The 17,002-nt window shown below is 56.1% G+C and overlaps 1 protein-coding gene across 3 annotated transcripts in view; it reads right to left on the reverse strand.

Moving 5' to 3' along the window:
* CACNA1S (calcium voltage-gated channel subunit alpha1 S) overlaps nt 1-17,002 on the reverse strand; it is a 50,685-nt gene that overhangs the window by 13,132 nt on the left and 20,551 nt on the right. For 2 of the 3 annotated variants that reach the window (XM_074163497.1, XM_074163498.1), the window contains exons 11-30: nt 16,541-16,766; nt 15,760-15,967; nt 15,323-15,443; nt 14,763-14,877; nt 14,560-14,653; nt 13,710-13,779; nt 13,340-13,472; nt 12,923-13,052; nt 12,134-12,193; nt 11,425-11,531; nt 10,907-10,994; nt 10,557-10,664; nt 9,684-9,736; nt 9,267-9,413; nt 8,792-8,993; nt 7,211-7,369; nt 6,769-6,879; nt 6,176-6,259; nt 2,688-2,744; nt 639-767 (exon numbers count right to left, since the gene is read on the reverse strand). In XM_074163497.1, the coding sequence (XP_074019598.1) occupies nt 639-767; nt 2,688-2,744; nt 6,176-6,259; nt 6,769-6,879; nt 7,211-7,369; nt 8,792-8,993; nt 9,267-9,413; nt 9,684-9,736; nt 10,557-10,664; nt 10,907-10,994; nt 11,425-11,531; nt 12,134-12,193; nt 12,923-13,052; nt 13,340-13,472; nt 13,710-13,779; nt 14,560-14,653; nt 14,763-14,877; nt 15,323-15,443; nt 15,760-15,967; nt 16,541-16,766 (2,402 nt within the window). The remainder of the gene's footprint in view (nt 1-638; nt 768-2,687; nt 2,745-6,175; nt 6,260-6,768; nt 6,880-7,210; nt 7,370-8,791; nt 8,994-9,266; nt 9,414-9,683; nt 9,737-10,556; nt 10,665-10,906; nt 10,995-11,424; nt 11,532-12,133; nt 12,194-12,922; nt 13,053-13,339; nt 13,473-13,709; nt 13,780-14,559; nt 14,654-14,762; nt 14,878-15,322; nt 15,444-15,759; nt 15,968-16,540; nt 16,767-17,002) is intronic. The other variant, XM_074163499.1, reaches the window with a different exon arrangement.

Below are 17,002 nucleotides of genomic sequence, written 5' to 3' on the forward strand. Positions count from 1 at the left end.
CATGGCTCGTGTGAGACACCAGCTCAGCACCAATGCAACCCAGGGACAGAAGGCTGGGTCTGGAGCTTCTGCATGAGGTCAGCATCCAGGTCTCCATGTGGAGAGGGAACAGCTTATTTTCTGCCTGCCCCTCTCACCACCCTCCCACTAGCCCCACTCTCCAGTTCTCATGCATGGGAGTCTTATGCCAACCCCCAAGGGAGCACCGGGTCTCTGCGGCTGGGACAAAGGCTGAGCACAACCTGGGGGTGCCCGGGGCTGAGGGAGCTGCCCAGGCTCAGGGACTGTGTGCTGAGAAGCTGTAGCATGCCCTTGAGCTTGGTGCAAGCTTTGCACCATGGTGCAAGCTTTCCTGGGACCAGGGCTGATAGGCCCGGGCAGGACCTGCCTGCTCACTCAGCCCAGCTTTGACACATGGTGGTATCAGCCAGAGAGATCCCCAACATCCTCCCACCCATACGGGCAATGTTGTCCTACATAGCACAAGCCCCTGGTCCAGTCTGAGGCCAGCAGCCTGCCAGCACTGCCTCTTCTGCCTGGTGAGGACAGCCTGCTCACCCGGCTAGCCCAAGGATCAAAGCTTATTGCCAGCCCAGGGCATGAACTTCTCTGGGAGGGGAACACTGTTCCTCACATACCTGGAAGGACTTGATGAAGGTCCACAGGAGAGTCCTGACACCCTCCCCCCGGCTCAGCAGCTTTACCAGCCGCATCACCCGGAACAGTCGGAAGAAAGTGATGGAGACACGGGAGTTGTCATCAGAGTCCTGCAGGCAGAGCACAACACTTGAAGGGCAGTGGGTGCTGATGCCTCCAGGCAGACAAGGGGGTGTCCAGGTCCTGGGGGGTGTAGGGTAACGAGATTTCCCTTTCCAGGCACCGGTCATGATCCCCACAGCCCTTGCCTGCATGGAGGACCAGACTGCAAAGGGGATCTCGTGGCACTTTCCCTCCAGCCTTTTCAATGAGTTCGTCTCCCCAGCCCCATTGTATCACATCTCTGCCCCCCAGGCTGCTCGGGATGCCTGGTTATGGGTATGAGAGCAATCCCGTTACCCAGGGGGATGGGACACTGCAGGGAGAAAGGCATGCTGTGATGCAGGCTGGGAGAACCGTGCTGCTCGCTGCAAGTCAGACAGGGCCACCCAAGGATAGGCTCAGGTCCCTTCAGGCTCTCTCCCAGCACAAACCATATGGGACGCTCCCACCTCAGGGCCTATTGGTAAGGTGAGCTGTAGACCAGGCACCGGGCACAGAACGCATTAATGATGGCTGTTTAAGAACAGAAGCGTTGGTTTGAGAATGTCCCAGCAGGGCTTTCATGGACCAAAGGAGGGACTGAAGGCAGGGTGGCTCTGTGGGGGTGCTGCCCAGTGTCACTCCTACCTGCAGTGATGCCTACTGTCTTGGGGTGGCTGCAAACAGCCATGTCCCAGGGCTGAGGACTCCTGGGTTCAGGGCAGAACGGGCAGGCAGGAGGGGAGCCAGCAGGCACAGCTCCGGGGCTCAAACGGCCAGGTTTTGTCTGGGAGCACCTGAGACATTGGCAGTTGGAGATGCTGGAGGCTTGGTCACTTGTTCCCTTGGTTGCCTCAGCCACAGCCTCTGCCACCAGGAAACATAAGGAAACCTTCCTGGCCTCTGCCAGGTACTGGCCATCCTCACTCCATCACCACTTGGGATGCCTTTCCCACTGCCCCCTTGGCCTCCCAGACCTTTACTGCTGCCACTGGATCCCCCTCACTCCCATCATCCAGCCCACCCGCTCCCAGCTATTTCAGGGCAACAAAACCCAGCTGCCAACACCCCTCCCAGCGCTCCATCTTCCCCAGTCTGGCATTTCTGAGTTCCCAGGGCTGCAATGGAAAATACCACCACCTCTTCCCACTCCTCCTTCTTTTGCTTTTCACTCTCCTAGTTCCTAACACCTGTCCAGTGAGCATGGTGGGCAGGAACATCTCATCAGCTCCCATGCACCATGTCCCCACCAGTGCCCAGCAAAGGCCAGCTTGTCCTCTGCAGTTCCCAGCACTGGGCCCCTGGGAGCCCCGAGAAGAGGTTCCAGTGCATGGGACCCTGCAGCCAGCCTCTGCCCGTTTTCAGAGCTCCTTCAGGAGCTCCTATGGGTCAACCCAGGGCATCTTCACCCCACTGCACCCCTATGGTGGTCTCGCTACCAGCCCAGGACACAGCCAGCTCCCTGGGGGAAGGCATGGTGCAAGAGTCATCCCTCTAATCATTTCTCCGGCTAACAGTGTCAGAGGCTGCATTCACGAAAGAAAAATCACTTCAAGCCTTACACAGAAAGGGTGATGATCAGAGGAACCAAGGCCAACTGTCCTGCCCTCAACATCCAGGGCCACCTTTGTTAGATGCTCCGTTCAGGTCAGATATTGCAGTGCTGGGGGGCGGGATGGTGCAGGGCAGGGCTGGGCCAGCAGATTGACCCAGGAGGGCTGGGGAACGGCCAGCACATCTCAGGGTGGGAAGGGGTGCCTATGTGTTGCGTGTCTCATCCCAAGTCCCTCTCAGCAAGGGGAGAGCTAGACCCTGGAGAGAGCAGCTGGATCTAGTGTGTCTTCGGGACATGCAGGACACATGCAAACATCAGGCACAGGCACGCTGGCATAGCCATGGGCAGCGAAGGGGAGGGGGGTGCACCGCAAGCACGTGCAGCTGATATTTACAATGCCATCACAGCCCCCGCCGAGGCAGTATAATCCGCCACTGGATGCAAGAACAGTCTGTCAAGAGAACAAGAGAGTCAGCAGAAGTGAGGCAGGAATGAGAGGGAGGGAGGGACGGTTGCAGAAGAAGACACAGACATAGCAGAAAGATTAAGATGGAAATTTGGGACAAGAGGAGGAGCACAGGGGAACGACAAGAAGAGACCCACTGTCACTCAGACTCACCGACAAGGCAATAAATAGGACTTTTAAGGGGCAGAGGCAGCAGATGGATGGCCAGGGAAACACTTACCCACTTCTGTGCCCCACTCCATCTCACCTGCTGTGACATATACGCCTGGGGCAGGGGTATATGGGCCAGGAAATCCGGACCAAACCTCAAGACTAATTTTGCTGCCTTCCATGGATACCCCCAGGTCAGGTCCAGGGCTGTGGCCGGCGGGATCTGGAGGCAAGCTGACCAGCTCAAGCCAACCCACGGCTCCTCCGCAGCAAGCCTTGCTGCTCTCAGCACAGCTGCTTGGACACCAAAACCAAACTGGTGCAGGTTTGCTGGGAGCAAGCACCGAGACTGATAGTCCCATGTGTCGGTAGGAGGCAAACTACTGCCTGGCACCATTCACCCACTAACCAGGAGGCAGGAACTACTGGTCTGCACGCACATCGGCAGACACAGGGCATACGCAAGGCACACACAGGGCACACGCAGAGGAGTGCTCACTCTCACACACACACGCACACAAACCCTTGAGGTTCCTCAAAGCTAGCTGGAGACATGTTCCTCTCTGCAGAGAGCCTAGGATGCTCTGGGGCAGGGGGACTCTTCCCCAGCGCAGACACCAACACCCGACCCTCGGTGGGGACCCAGCCCCAGCGTCCTCTGCACAGAGCAGACTGGTTCCTCGGGGCTCAGCCAGCGACCGCAGGAGGCTTTGGGTAGGCTGGGAAGATGGGACCTTGCAAAGGGGCTGAGTGTCCTGGGCAGGCAGTGGCAGGAGTGACACACCAGCATGGACACTGTCAGCCCCCTACACTTCAGAGCTCGGAGTAGCACTGCCAGAGGGGCCCCCATCCCTACTCTTGCTCCAGACCCCTCAGTTCCCCCTGCAACCGGGGGTAACTCGATGATTGAACAGCCGTGAGGGCCTGGCTGTGGTGGCTAGCAGAGGGCTCCTGACAGCACAACCCTCCCCACTGCCTCACCCCGACAGCCACACACAGAAACATGAGGGAAGAGAAAAGAGCCAGAATGGAGAGAGGACAGGACAGACTTTGCAAACCAGAGTCACATGCCTGGGTGCCACCAGGAATAGCTTGGCTGCTGTGAGGTGTCACCCGCCACTCCTGCACCATGGTGCAGGCTTGTTTCATGAAAGCCACCCTCCTGAAAACAGTGCACCCCCAAGGTCTGCCTGCACCAGCAAGATGATCTGTGGCGGGTGCAGTGGATGCAAACAACTCCTGGGGATCAGAGGTACCAGACCCACTTTGCACTGACCTCTCAGCAGGGAGGAGATGTACTGGAAGGGAGGTGAGGTTGCCCCTCCGCTTCCTAATCCTAATCCTCCTGCACATCACCAGATGGCTGGGAAAAGCTTGGTGATGCTTGGAGAGGTGTGGGCTGGATGGAGAAGAAAGCACGTGGGGAAGCTGTAAGGGGCTCTGCTTTCAGCAGGGGACACAGATGGTCAGAGGAGCACGAGACCTGTCAGAGCAGGACTGCCTGTGACTGAGGTCCCTGAAGAGCTTGGAGGCCTGGAAGGGGAGACTGGCACTCCTAGTGCCCCGGCACCCAGACCTGGTGGAGAGGACCAGGGAAGCTCAGGCTATACAGGCTATACAGGACCATTCTTGAAATCTTGCCTGGCCTTCTGCACAGTCCTGCCACTGCCAAGTGCTGTGGCACACAGAGCGCAGTGCCTGGGTCAGTCCCTGCCAGCCCAACCAGGGCACTGGACTCCTCTGGGTGCCTGTGACCCTGGGCATCCCCACAGACCCATGGTTGAGGACAGCAGTGCCTTGGCATCTGTGCCAACTGATCTGGTCTCTCACTCCACAGGGACTGAAAATCTCTGCCCAATGCAGGGCATTGAGCACCCTTTGAACTTCATTTCTGAGTGACAACAGGGGAAGGAGGTAGCAAACTAGGAAATTATACCCTACAGACAGTGGGAAATGAGTTCACAGGTGCAGAGAGCTGGGGGGACAAGGATGGGGTCCTGTAGGACCTGGTGATGGATGAAAGCTGCTGGTACTGGCATGAAATCTGGGAGCTCATCAAGGCTGAGAAGCCCAGAGGCTAGAGGACAGCAGTATCGACCTGCAGGGCTGTTCAGGGAGGAGCATGCTGCTGTCACAGGGGAGGAAGGAATCCCAGCTCTGTGAGGCTGGACCACCCTTCAGAGAAGGAAGGGACCAGCAATAAGGGCCCCTAAACACTCTCTCTGCTCCAGCACAGAGAACAGCTGAAGGTCACCCCACGCAGGGGTGGCAGCAGCTCTGCCAGATACAGCCCTGCAGCACCACCAGAGCTGGCAAGCCCTGCTCCCGAGAGGAGATGGCATGCAAAGTCGCTAGAGAGGGTTAATCTACCTGATCCTACAGCAGCTTCTAGAGTTACCATCAGATCTGCTAAATGCAGCACATGACCTCCCGGTGCAGCAGGGCATTTTCAGTGCTAGACACGTGGTGTGGATGCCCCTGTGCTATGAAAGGCAGCGGCATGCTGGCTTCCTAGCACTGCTCTGAAAATGCTCCCAGCAGAGCACTTACCATATAGCCACTGCCTGCAACCACCCAGCCACACAGCTTCTATGGTGTAGAGCTTCTGAAATAGTGTATAGAGTATACATATGCACATATACAGAGTCAGTATGTGTATATGTATGGATCGCTATATAAAGGGACACATGCAAAGCAAATGCCTTGAAATTTGGGGTGTCTTATCCTCCCCTGGCATGGGACAGCAGTGTCCTGTGGGTACAGGGAGCTGCGGGAACCCTTTTTCTTCCCACCTGCACTGATCTGAGGCTGGATATGTGGATGACTGCCTGTCCAGGTGTGTGCATGGGGAAGACAGGCAGAGTAAGCAGGGCAGGGCTTGGCATGAGTCCTGACGCTCACGGTCCAGTTCTGAGTGAGTAGACTCTTTTCCACAGGATCACAGTGGCTACAGATTTAGGGGAAGGGAAGGGAGCAGGCAGTGTGACATGCTGGCCAGCTGGGGGTGGTCCCCTATGTTTAAACAGTGCTTTCAGGTCCATAGGACCACAGCCGTGATCTCCACACACTCAAGACATGGGCTGATCCTGGCTTGTCCCTCAGAACCAAGCAGGGCAGGAAGAGAGGAGAGGATACCAATACTCTGCAGAGCTGGACACCACACTGGCATCCCTGTCTCACCCCAGGGCAGCGCTATAGCTCAGGTTCAGGTGGATGCCAGCAGTGGTGCTCTGCAGGACCTCACGCCCAAGCAGTCTGACACTTACGTCAATCTCGCTGAGGATGACATCAATGATGCTGCCAATCACTATGAGGAAGTCGAAGACATTCCAAGGGTCCCCAAAGTAGCCCTGCCAGGAAGAGCCAGAGAAGAGGAGTGAGCATCCAAGGGTCAAGTTAAGGAGGAGACAGTTACTGCAGCCCAGAGGAAGGAGTGCTGGAAGGATCATCAGTGACCTCTGGCATCTCAAGGAGAGCCAGAGGAAGGGATGCTGGTCAGGCCTGGAACCCTCTGCTCAATCACTTGGTCCTCTCTTCCAGTGACGTGAAATGAGAAGGGTGGTTCAAGGTGGCTAGAGCTATGACCCCACCAGTGACAGATGACCCTGAAGACGGGAACAATGGCTGGCTGGAGTGGGGTGGATTTGGTTAGCAAGGGTAGCCCAGATAAAAAGTAGTCCTTCCAGAAACTCACAGGTCCCGTGTATGGGGATCCCCAAGGGTCTCACAAGGAGAAGGCCTCTGGAGTTGCAGGCCTGGGGGTTCTTGTACTGGACAGATGCCAAATGCACGGTAAATGGACAACCCCTGGCCTGGCCTGAGGCCCTCTCCTGCTCTCTGGACCATGCTCTCCTCTCACCTTGGCTTTAAAGGCCATGAGCTTGAGGATCATCTCCAGGGTGAAGAGGATGGTGAAGGCCACATTGAGGATGTCTGAGATATGATTCATTTCTGCAGACTGGTTGTAATGCTGAGAAGGCAGGAGGAGCCATGTTAGCCCAGGGCAGGTCTGTTGTGAGCTGAGGTGTGTGCTGCATGCAAACCCCCCTCCCACAGACCTATGGCTCAGCAATGGTCATCAAAAAGGAAATTTGCTCCCGGCAGCCCCTTCTTTGAGCTCCCCACACCCAACGAGTCCCACTTTGCTCCTATCCCCAGTGGTACTGAACACACACAATGACCTTTGCTGTGTAGGAAAGACCTCCTCCCCAGAAGCTCTCTGGGAGGTGGCAGGGATGAGTTAGCTCGTGTGCTGCCATGGACATCCCTCCACCGCTCGTGGTGGGCACTGTGCCCCTTACCTGCATGCCCAGGCAGATGGTGTTCAGCAGGATCAGGAAGAACATGAGGTACTCAAAGTAGGAGGAGGTGACCACATACCAGATCTGGTACTGGTAGGGGTTCTTGGGGATGTAGCGCCGGAGCGGGCGAGCCTTCAGCGCATACTGCACACACTGGCGCTGGGGAGAGGAGGGCAGGTGTGATCCCACAGTGGGGCACAGGGCAGTGCCAGGGGCTCAGGCACAGAGTCAACACCACTGGCAACACTGCACATCCCCACAGACACAAGTTGGATCCCCTCCTTCTTTCTCAGTCAAGTGACATGGGCCAGGGACACTGATGGTTCAAGTATCTGCTGCAAATACACCCCCAGAGCATCCACATGGGACCAAGTTTCCAAAGCCACTGCTTGCCTCCAAAGATTGCCATGCTGCCCTTGTACCAATCCTTCCCGTCCTGAGCCTGCCTGGTTATCATGGCGCTTTCCCAGGGTCTCTCAGGACTGGCCCAGAGCAGCCTGAAGACCTCACATGAACCAGGGGTGAAGGGGACACTGAGTTTTCTCTCTGCACTTGGGAGGTGCTGAGCAGGCCCCTTCCTCCCCAGCTGGACAGACCCATCTCTGCTGGGCTGATGGGCAGCTCATACCACCCCCAGCACCTTCAGTTCAAGGTGCCCATGCTGCCTCTGCAGGCTTGCTCAGCACGTGAGCATGCCAGCATCTCCTCTGGGCCAGCAGGCATCCCTGTCCAGCTGTCTTCCCCAGCATGCACCATGTCCTCTGCTGATGCTGGTCTTGGTTCTGCTGCTTTCAACCTCAATGTCCCCAGACAGAATCACAGCATGACAGCATCACAGAAGGACTGACAGCGGAAGGTACCTCTGGAGATGGTCTAGTCAAAGTTCCCTGCCCAAAGCAAGGCCAGCTACAGCATGTTGTCCAAGACTGTCCAGTTGGGTTTTGAATACCTCCAAAGATGGAGACTTAATAACCTCTCTGGGCAACCTATTCCACTGCTTGACCACCCTCACCATAAAAAAGGGGTTTTTCATGTTTAAATGGAAATTCTTGTTTTCTTCAGTTTGTGCCCATTGTCTTTTGTCCCGCCATTGGGCACAACTGAAAAGAGCCCGGCTCCATCTTCTTTACACCCTCCCATTAGGTATTTATACACATAGGCAAGATCCCTATGAGCCTTCTCTTGTCAGCACCAAACAGACTCAGGTCTCAGTCTCTCCTTGTATGACAGATGCTCCAGACCCTCAATGATCTTGGTGGCTCTTTGCTGGACTCATTCCAGAACGCCCATGTCACTTTTGTACTGGGGAGCCCAGAACTGGATGCAACCCCCTGCTCCAGCTCAGTCTGGGCACCCCACATGCACCAGAAAGCCCACTCCCTGTTTCTGGTCCCCTCTGCCCTTCCCTTGGAAGGCTTGCATTGTACCAGGCGTGTGTCCAGCTGACCCTGCCCCAGCAGTGAGCAGGTTCAACTCATCTGCGCCAGCAGTGCCATCACCAAGGGCTGCTCCAAATCAGCCAGTCCCAGCAGTCCCAGATCCAGGGCTGGTCCACCTTGCCCTGCCCCAAAGTCCCATTACCTGGTTCTTGTCCAGCTCACAGTTCTTGTACTCGCTCTCACCCTGCTCCTGGAAGGTGACAATGACAAAGCCCACAAAGATGTTCATCATGAAGAAGGCAATGAGGATGATGTAGATGATGAAGAACATTGCAATCTCCACCCGGTAGTTGTAGATAGGGCCTGTATCCTCAGCATTAGTGTCAATGGCCATGTATAGCAGCCTACAGGAGAGAAAGGAAGGCAACAGAGATCCTAATTAGGAGGGAAAGATAATCTCTCCTCTTGAAGGTTATGGAGAGCTCTGGTGACACGCCAGATCCAACAATAGTGGGACAGGGCTGGTGGGATGACCTCGTCAGCTCCACAGCCACTGCCAGGATGGCTAGCCCTACTCCCCAGCCTGGGCAGCTCTCCCTTCTTTACGGGCCAGCAGCAGCGACCTGCTCCCAGTACAGCCCCGTCCCTCTGCAGGCCCCACGTGCAGCCAGACTCACTCTGGCCAGCCCTCGAAGGTGGAGACAGTGAAAAGTGACATCATGGCTGAGAAGACGTTGTCGAAATGGAAGCTGCTGTGCAACCAGACACGCTGCTGTAGCTCAATCTGCGTGGGGTCCCCGTCCACATAGTTGATGAAATAGCCCCTGCAGCAGAAGGGATGTGGTGCTCACTGGCCAGGGCCCCCTTAACTCACCTGCTGCGGCACTGGACCAGGGCTCTTCGGTCCCTGGGAGGGCAGGATGTCCCTGCGCTTGCTTCTTATTTACCGCAGGGTGAGGGAGAACAGCACAAGACCCCAGCCCCACTTTTTGGATGCAATATCCCCATGCAGGAACACAAGTGGCCCCCGCCAGAACCCCTCCTCCCCTCTCTGGCCATTGCCCTGCTGGGGCTGAGCTGCAAAGGGCTCTTACCTGCACTCCTTCTCTGTCATCTTGGATGGATCTGTGCATCTATAGAACTTGCCCTGTATTTAACAGAGATCAGGAGAGGCTATGATTTTGCCGTGACTTCAGAAGCCAGGGGAGTTTTGACTTTCTCACAGCACACAGTCAGTCCCCATCCTGCCTCTGTCCTGACTCTGGCCCCCGCCTCACACCACAGCTGGCTTCCCACTCTGCATGTCAACACAACCCAGATCACAGGGTCTTTCTGGAGCCATGGCAGACCCTTTGGTGAATCCCAGGCTGAGACAAGTAAATGTTGCCTAGTGATGGGAATAAATCTTACAGGGCCATGAGTTAAGACCTATCTAGCCCATTCTATCTGGGAGCCAACTATTTGGAAAGCAGGGAAGAAAGCAGTAACCATAGAATTAACTAAAAGTTAAAGTATGCTGACAGGTCTTCTCAGTCTGCAGGGTGTCTGTTATTAGAACAAAGCTGAGCTCAGCCAGGGCCAGCTCTGCCTTGGAGCAGCCCAGGCTCAGAGAGCAAGAGTGGTGCTGTGAAAAAGGAAACACTTTGCATCCAAAGAACAGAGGATGCACGTCAGAAGCACTTGCCACCTTAGAACGGGGAAACTGAGGCACTAAGTGGGGCGAGGAAGCAGGTCTCTTTACATATGCTGTCTGGACCTGACAGTATCCTGGGTGTTTCCCACTCTCCTCCCAACACAGGCTCTTCTGCTGGGAGGTTCAGCGCAGGCAGGACTTGCAGAGCATAGAGAGTACAGCCTCTGTGACCTCAACACTGGGAGACTCCAGCCCCAAGGGCTATGAATAGAAGAGCCTGCCCAGGATGTGCCTGAGCAAAATGTGTCTCCTGCCCACCTGAGATACCTCTCACCTTGAAGAGCTGGACCCCGATGCAGGCAAACATGAACTGCAGCAAGGTCGTGACGACCACAATGTTACCGATAGTCTTGATGGCCACGAACACGCACTGGACCACGTGCTGCAGAGGTCAAGGACAGTGCTCATGTCAGCATGGCTGGGGCAAGCCCCTACTGTGTCCCCCACACCCTCTCACTGCAGGGATGGGCCCCAGGGAGAGTAGGATCCTGCTGAGAGCAGTGGGATGGGGCAGACCCCTTCCACAGACTGGGGGAGGGAATTGGGTTCCTGGGCCCGCACACCCCACAGGGGATGACACCACATAAGAACCCATGAGGACCCCCAGCCCCAGACTTCCTTTACCTTTAGCCCCTTTGCCCTGTTAATGGCTCGCAGAGGCCTCAGCACCCTCAGCACTCGGAGGATCTTCACCACTGAGATAGCGCTGGACCTGAAGAAGAGGGCAGAGCTGAGATGGGGGGATTCCCCTGCCCAGAGCAGCCTGGCACAGCCCCACCAAGCAGCCAGGGAGGTCAGGCTGAGAACAGGGGTGAGGGGCAGGGATGGCAGAGACACGCAGATGCCACTAAGCCATTGCCCCACAGAAGGCCAGTGGATGCTGGCAGCTGGAGAAAGCAGCTCCAGAATGAAGTCCTTCCCAGATCTTCACCTTTGACACTAAAGGAGTTTTCCTCCCTGCCTCCCAGTTGTCCACACCCTGTCCCCCTAAGCATGACTTGATGGACACTAACACGTGAGCTCATACCCAGCCCTTGGGCTGCCTGTTCCTCCTCCACCCAGCACAGAGAGCAGCAGCACCCCAGCAGCCCTGCCAGGCTAACCCTGCCAGCGCCCACCCCATGAAGCACTGAAGTGCTTACTCAATTCCCATGGAGATGAGGGAGACAGCAACCACCAGCAAGTCGAGGATATTGAAAGAATTCCTGCAGAAGGAGCCTTTGTGCAGGAAAGCACCATAGGCTGTCATCTGGGGAGCAGAAGGAGTTAAGAGAGAAGTCAGGCAGGGCTTGGGAACCTCCGCAGCCCTGGGGTGGACAAGGCATGAGGGGCTTCTCACAGCTCCATGGCCTAGGTACACTATCCTGCTCAGATCTCTTTCTCTGCAGGGAGCCGACTTCAGCTGGAAATCCTCTGTACTGCACAGGATGGAGACAAAATACTTCCCAGTCATTCAGCAAATTAAAGAGGAGAAAAGAGACTTGGAGTGGGAGCAACATGCAGCAGCTGCTTGGATTACTGTTTTACTCCATGGATTTCCACTGCTTTCTCTTTCTCAAAGTTTTTCTTAAGGGTATGTCAGAACAAAAATGCTGGTGCCATGGCCCACCTGTCCCTGTGTCACAGTGCAGCTGACTCGGCTGCCTGACCTCACTGGAGGGGACATGTGGCCGCTGGGGCAGGTTACGCCTAGACTACCTGAACTCTGGGGACAAGAGGATCAGTTGGCAGCTTCTCCTTGCTGGGACCTCGAGCTTGTGCCCAAAAAGCATGAGTGCCCATGGCCAGAACAGTCTAGATGCATGCCTTGGGTCATGCACATGGCCAGGATCATAGGGCAAATGGACTCACCTTCAAGACGATTTCGACTGTGAAGACAGAAGTGAAGCCAATGTCAAAGTATCCAAGAATCTGGGGACAGAAGCACCAGAACTGGATGAGATGTGGGTGACACGTGTTCAAACATCCCGGCATTGTGGTTTTGCTCTCCACTCTGTGGACTGGGGAGCCCATCTAACTAACAGAGCCTGTAAACTCAATGCCTAGAAGACTCTTGAACTTCCCTCAGCTTTGCTGATTTTCCCCAGCGCATGATCCAACCTGTAGCCTGGGACCAAGCTCTCAGTTTCCAAATGAGTAAATGAGACTCACCTGAAAGCATCTGATCTCCAAAAGCAGAGTGCCCTGGCAAGCTGTCTCATGTGAGAGCCCCCCAGTCCCTGCCAGACAATGCACGGGTGCAGACCCATTTGTGCCTCATTTGGCTAGACCTGTGGCTACTACTGCTCCATGCAGGGCAGTACTTCAGGGTGCTGCAACCAACAGTGGTCCAGTTTGCCACCTCATGGGATGTCCCCATCCCCAATAAGCCACCACAGCCTTGAACGAAGGTAATCTCGCACACCCTGCCAGGTGGATCTCTTCATCCAGAAGTAAACTGAGACACGGAGCAGTAAAACCTTGTCCCAGCTGTGCACTGAATTGAAAACACAACCAGCCTTTCCTCCCAGAGGCAGAGATGAAATCACAGCTGCCTGTCCAGGCACAACATCTGGCAAGCAGGTCTCTGCTTACTGGGGACCTCCATGTCTCCATGAGGTCTTCCTGACCCATCCCAACCCTCCACAGCTACACAGGCACCTGGTTGCGGAAGGACTCGGCCCGGATGGGATCTTCAGCTGCCAGAGAGATGCTGCTGAGCAGAATGAAGAGCAGGATGAAGTTGGTGAACCAGGTGGCGTTGACAATTCTGTGGCAGAGCATCCGAAACCTGCCAGGGACAGAAATGGCATGAGATGCTTGCAAGGGGCCAGAGGAACATCAGACAGGGCCACGGGAGCCTGGAAGAGGGCTATGGCTAAACTTTGAGGACAGGAAGGCCCTAGGCATGAAGGGGTGTCTGTGCTAGCCCTTCCACAGAGAAGACTTCTCCCAGCGAGCTGGTGCTCTTCAGAGCTCGCTGTAATGCACAAGTAGGATCCCACTGGGAAGGGTCAGTGCCAGAGTTGCCGGGGCCAGGCCTGGCTTCCCAAGACAAGGAGAAGGGTCAGTGCCTACTTGTTGGTTGGGCTGAAGATGAAGAAGGAGCTAGCTTCAGGCATGGGCACAGCCTTCTCTTTCAGCTGTAGCTCTGCAAGGGGACGTGGCCGAGGACTCAGGGGGATTTCTGGCTCGTCTTCCTCATCATCACCTGCAGGGTGGTCACAAGGAGGGAAAAGGAAAAAAATCACCCAGAGAGAGAGAGGGAATGTGACCTTATAGACAATCTTTTGTTCCTGACTTGGCATCTGTGCCAGAAAGACCTCAGTACCCTGAGGCTGGAGGAGGGTCACCACATCCTCTGCTCCTCACACAGCCCGAGTTCTGGCACCATCCCTCTGCAGTGTCTCACCAGCTTTCCTGCTGCCCTGCCAGGGACAAGTCTTACCTGGGAAGTCTGCAGAAGGGTAGGGGTCTTTGATCTCATTGACATTGGATTCAAATTCGTCCACTTTTAACTGAAACAAGGGAGAGACAGATAGGAGAATATGCAGCTGCGTGTGCCAGTACTGCTGTCAAATGTTGCATATTGGCCAGACCCTATCATCTTGGAAGCCATGTGAGGCAAGCAGTGCCTCTGCATATGGCCCATACAGCACCAAGTGCATGGAGCCCTGGCCCAGGACGGAGCAGGGTGAGGGGAAACACCTCAGGGATGATGCAATCTGAGCAAAGAGCAATACCAAGAGGATGGGACAGGGGAACGTGTGCTGAGCAAGAGCCTGGGACCATGCACTTATACCATGGGTGGAATAAGACATGGGGTGACTCCTGGGTGAGTGCCCATGGGGCATCTCTGGAAAGTGGATAGGGAAGTAGCTGCTGGCCAGATGCTTACAAGAGGCAGCTCGGCACACAGTCAGCACAGTTGAATAGAGGATTTTGCATACAAGGAGTGCTGGTGTGGATAAAAAGAAGGCCTGGGATACTGCTGACCTGCTCTGCTCCCCTCCACACTGGTGTGTGCCAGTGTATCTCAACCACTGACAACTGGCTGTGGCTAAGGAAATTAATCCGAGGAGAAGGATCCCCAGCAATGGACCTGTCTCACCATGCAACATGTCCTGCCTGTGCCCAGAGAGGCGCCATCACCAGAGGATGATACGGTGAGGAGCAATTCTGGCCCAAAAGAGTCCAGACCCAGGCCAGCTCCAAGCCTTTGTCAGCCCTGGCTGGTGGGAGGAGGAGCCTGATCCCTCACCAGGAGCCCTCCAAGGCCCAGCCCCAACAGCACTGACCTTGGCTGTTGTGGGAATCCCTTCTCCCTTTGCTTTCTGCTCAAGCTTCTTTGCCAGCATCTGCTTCTCATCTTCAGACTTCTCTGGGTAACCTCTGAGCGGGCAGGGGAGAGCAGGAACTGAACTCTGGGCAGGGGCATGAGTCCCCTGACACCAAAGCACCTGGTTTGGGAGGTCCCACTGCCAGGGACTGCAGCACTCACCTGGACATCTTCCGCCGCTTGCGTTCCTCTGCTTTGGCCTTCTGGGCTAATGTCAGGCTCTCAGCCTCAGCCAGGTTATCAACCGCGATGGCCAGGAAGACATTGAGGAGGATATCTGGAGGGACAACACTAAGGATATGAACTTGGTTCCTGTTTGGAGAATGTGGCCAGAGCTGCCCATGGTCGCCAGGGTGCCCTGAGAAACCTTCCTGGAGTTAAGCTCTTGAGAGAACCCTGGCTGGTGATCTCTAACTCCGCGCCTATCCTTGTGCGTACTGAGCTCTGGGCTGGCTGCCCCCTCTCTGTGTTAGCTCAGTCTGTCCAGCTCGGTCTTGTTACTGCATTGTCTGACAGCTGAATCTCTGCCTGCCGGTCGCCCAAACCTGCCCCGCAGCGTGCCTTCCTCCAGACTCCAGACCCCAGCCACCACCATTGCAAGCCCTGAAGCCTGTGGTTTGTTCCCCTGCTGTTCAGAACAAGCAAGCACTGAAAACCTTAAAGAGTCAATCCTGCACAGCTGATGCAATGGGGCTGGGCCTGCCTTCGCAGATAGAGGATACAGTTCCCACAAACAAAGAGGATGATGAAGTAGATGCAGACCAGCATGCCGGGAAAGGATGGGCCCCCATAGGCCATGATCCCATCATACATGATTGAATTCCAGTCCTCTCCGGTCAGGATCTGGGAGAAGAGCAGAAACAGGGACTCAAGACCCCCCACAGCAGAGCATGGCAGAACCCCACAGCTCAATCCTGCCCTCCTGGCTCCAGCCCCGAACCCTCACAGCCCCTAGAGCCCCATAGCCAGACCCCACCTCCCTGCTCAGACCTGAACCTGCACTACTGTTCGTGGCCCCAGTCGCATTTGCCTGCTCCTGCCTTAAAACCACATCACCTCCCAGAAACACACATCTCTCTGAGCCCCAGCTCTTGCCAGGAGACCCACAGCGCAGGCGAGACTCCCCGCACCCTGTCCTCCCCCGCTGCACTTCCCTCACCTGGAAGACACTGATGAGGGCCTGGGGGAAGTTGTCAAATGTGCTGCGCCGCACTTCCATGTCCTCAAAGTCAAACTTGCCTCCAAAGAGCTGCATGCCCAGCAGTGCAAAGACAATGATGAAGAGGAAGAGGAGGAGGAGCAGAGAAGCAATGGAGCGGACCGAGTTGAGCAGGGAGGCCACCAGATTGCTCAAGGATGTCCAGTACCTGGGGAGAGGAGAAACAGGAGCGTGCAGGAGGTGAAGGAGTGGGGAAGGCTGTGGGGAGGACCAAGCAAGCACAGGGAACAGACTGCCTGGCCCAGGGGCATATGCTGGCAGCCCAGCAAGGGGGGCTCTGAACCAGCACCAGTCACAGGCTGGGCGCTGGGACTGCTCCAGGCAGGCCCCAGGAGGTGGAAATGAAGCTCCAGGCATGGTGTGACAGGGAAGACACCCTGCTGCCTGCACAGGGGACCGACAGGCAGGATGGGGAAGGGGGATGAACACACAGTGGGTTGGTGCCAGAAAGAGAAGCCAGGAGTCCTGTCCCACAGCACCCCTATTTACAACACCCCAGAACCCAGAGAGAGAGAGGGGACCCCAGGAGACTCCAAGCAAGCCCTGCTGTGTCCTACTCGCCACTCCCAGACTATCTCCTGGGGACAGAAATCCCCAGCTTGGCCTTGTTCCTCTATCCAGAAGCTACCAGTTCTGCTCATGCTGCAGCCCTCCCCAGGCACAAGCCCAGTGATGCCTGGGGACCGCGAGCCACCAGCACCCACAGAGCTCCTTCACCAACCTGGTGATCTTGAAGATGCGGAGGAGCCGGATGCAACGCAGCACAGAGATGCCCAGGGGTGACAAGGTGCCGAGCTCCACCAGGATGATCTCCAGAATCCCCGCACACACCACGAAGCAGTCAAAGCGGTTGAAGAGCGACATGAAGTACTGGCGCAGGCCCAGCGCGTACATCTTCAGCAGCATCTCAGCCACAAAGAGTGCTAGCAGCACCCGGTTGGCATTGTCTGGGGTGGGAGATCCAGCCCATCAGAGCATGGACCTCTTCATCTCAGCACGGCACAGCAGGAAGGAAGGAGGGTAGTGCTGCTCACCTCCCTCCTCTGCCCACCACCAGGCCCTGAGCTGTAGCTGCAGCAAATGCAGTTTTTCAAGGAGCTCACGGGAGAAGAAGGTGAGGAGAAGGATGATGTGCAACTGTGCACTTAAACACGTGAGAGTGTGGCTGACCCGTGCATGTGAG

Source organism: Numenius arquata, chromosome 24 (genome assembly GCF_964106895.1).
Source record: "Numenius arquata chromosome 24, bNumArq3.hap1.1, whole genome shotgun sequence".
In the NCBI taxonomy this organism is placed as follows: domain Eukaryota; kingdom Metazoa; phylum Chordata; class Aves; order Charadriiformes; family Scolopacidae; genus Numenius; species Numenius arquata.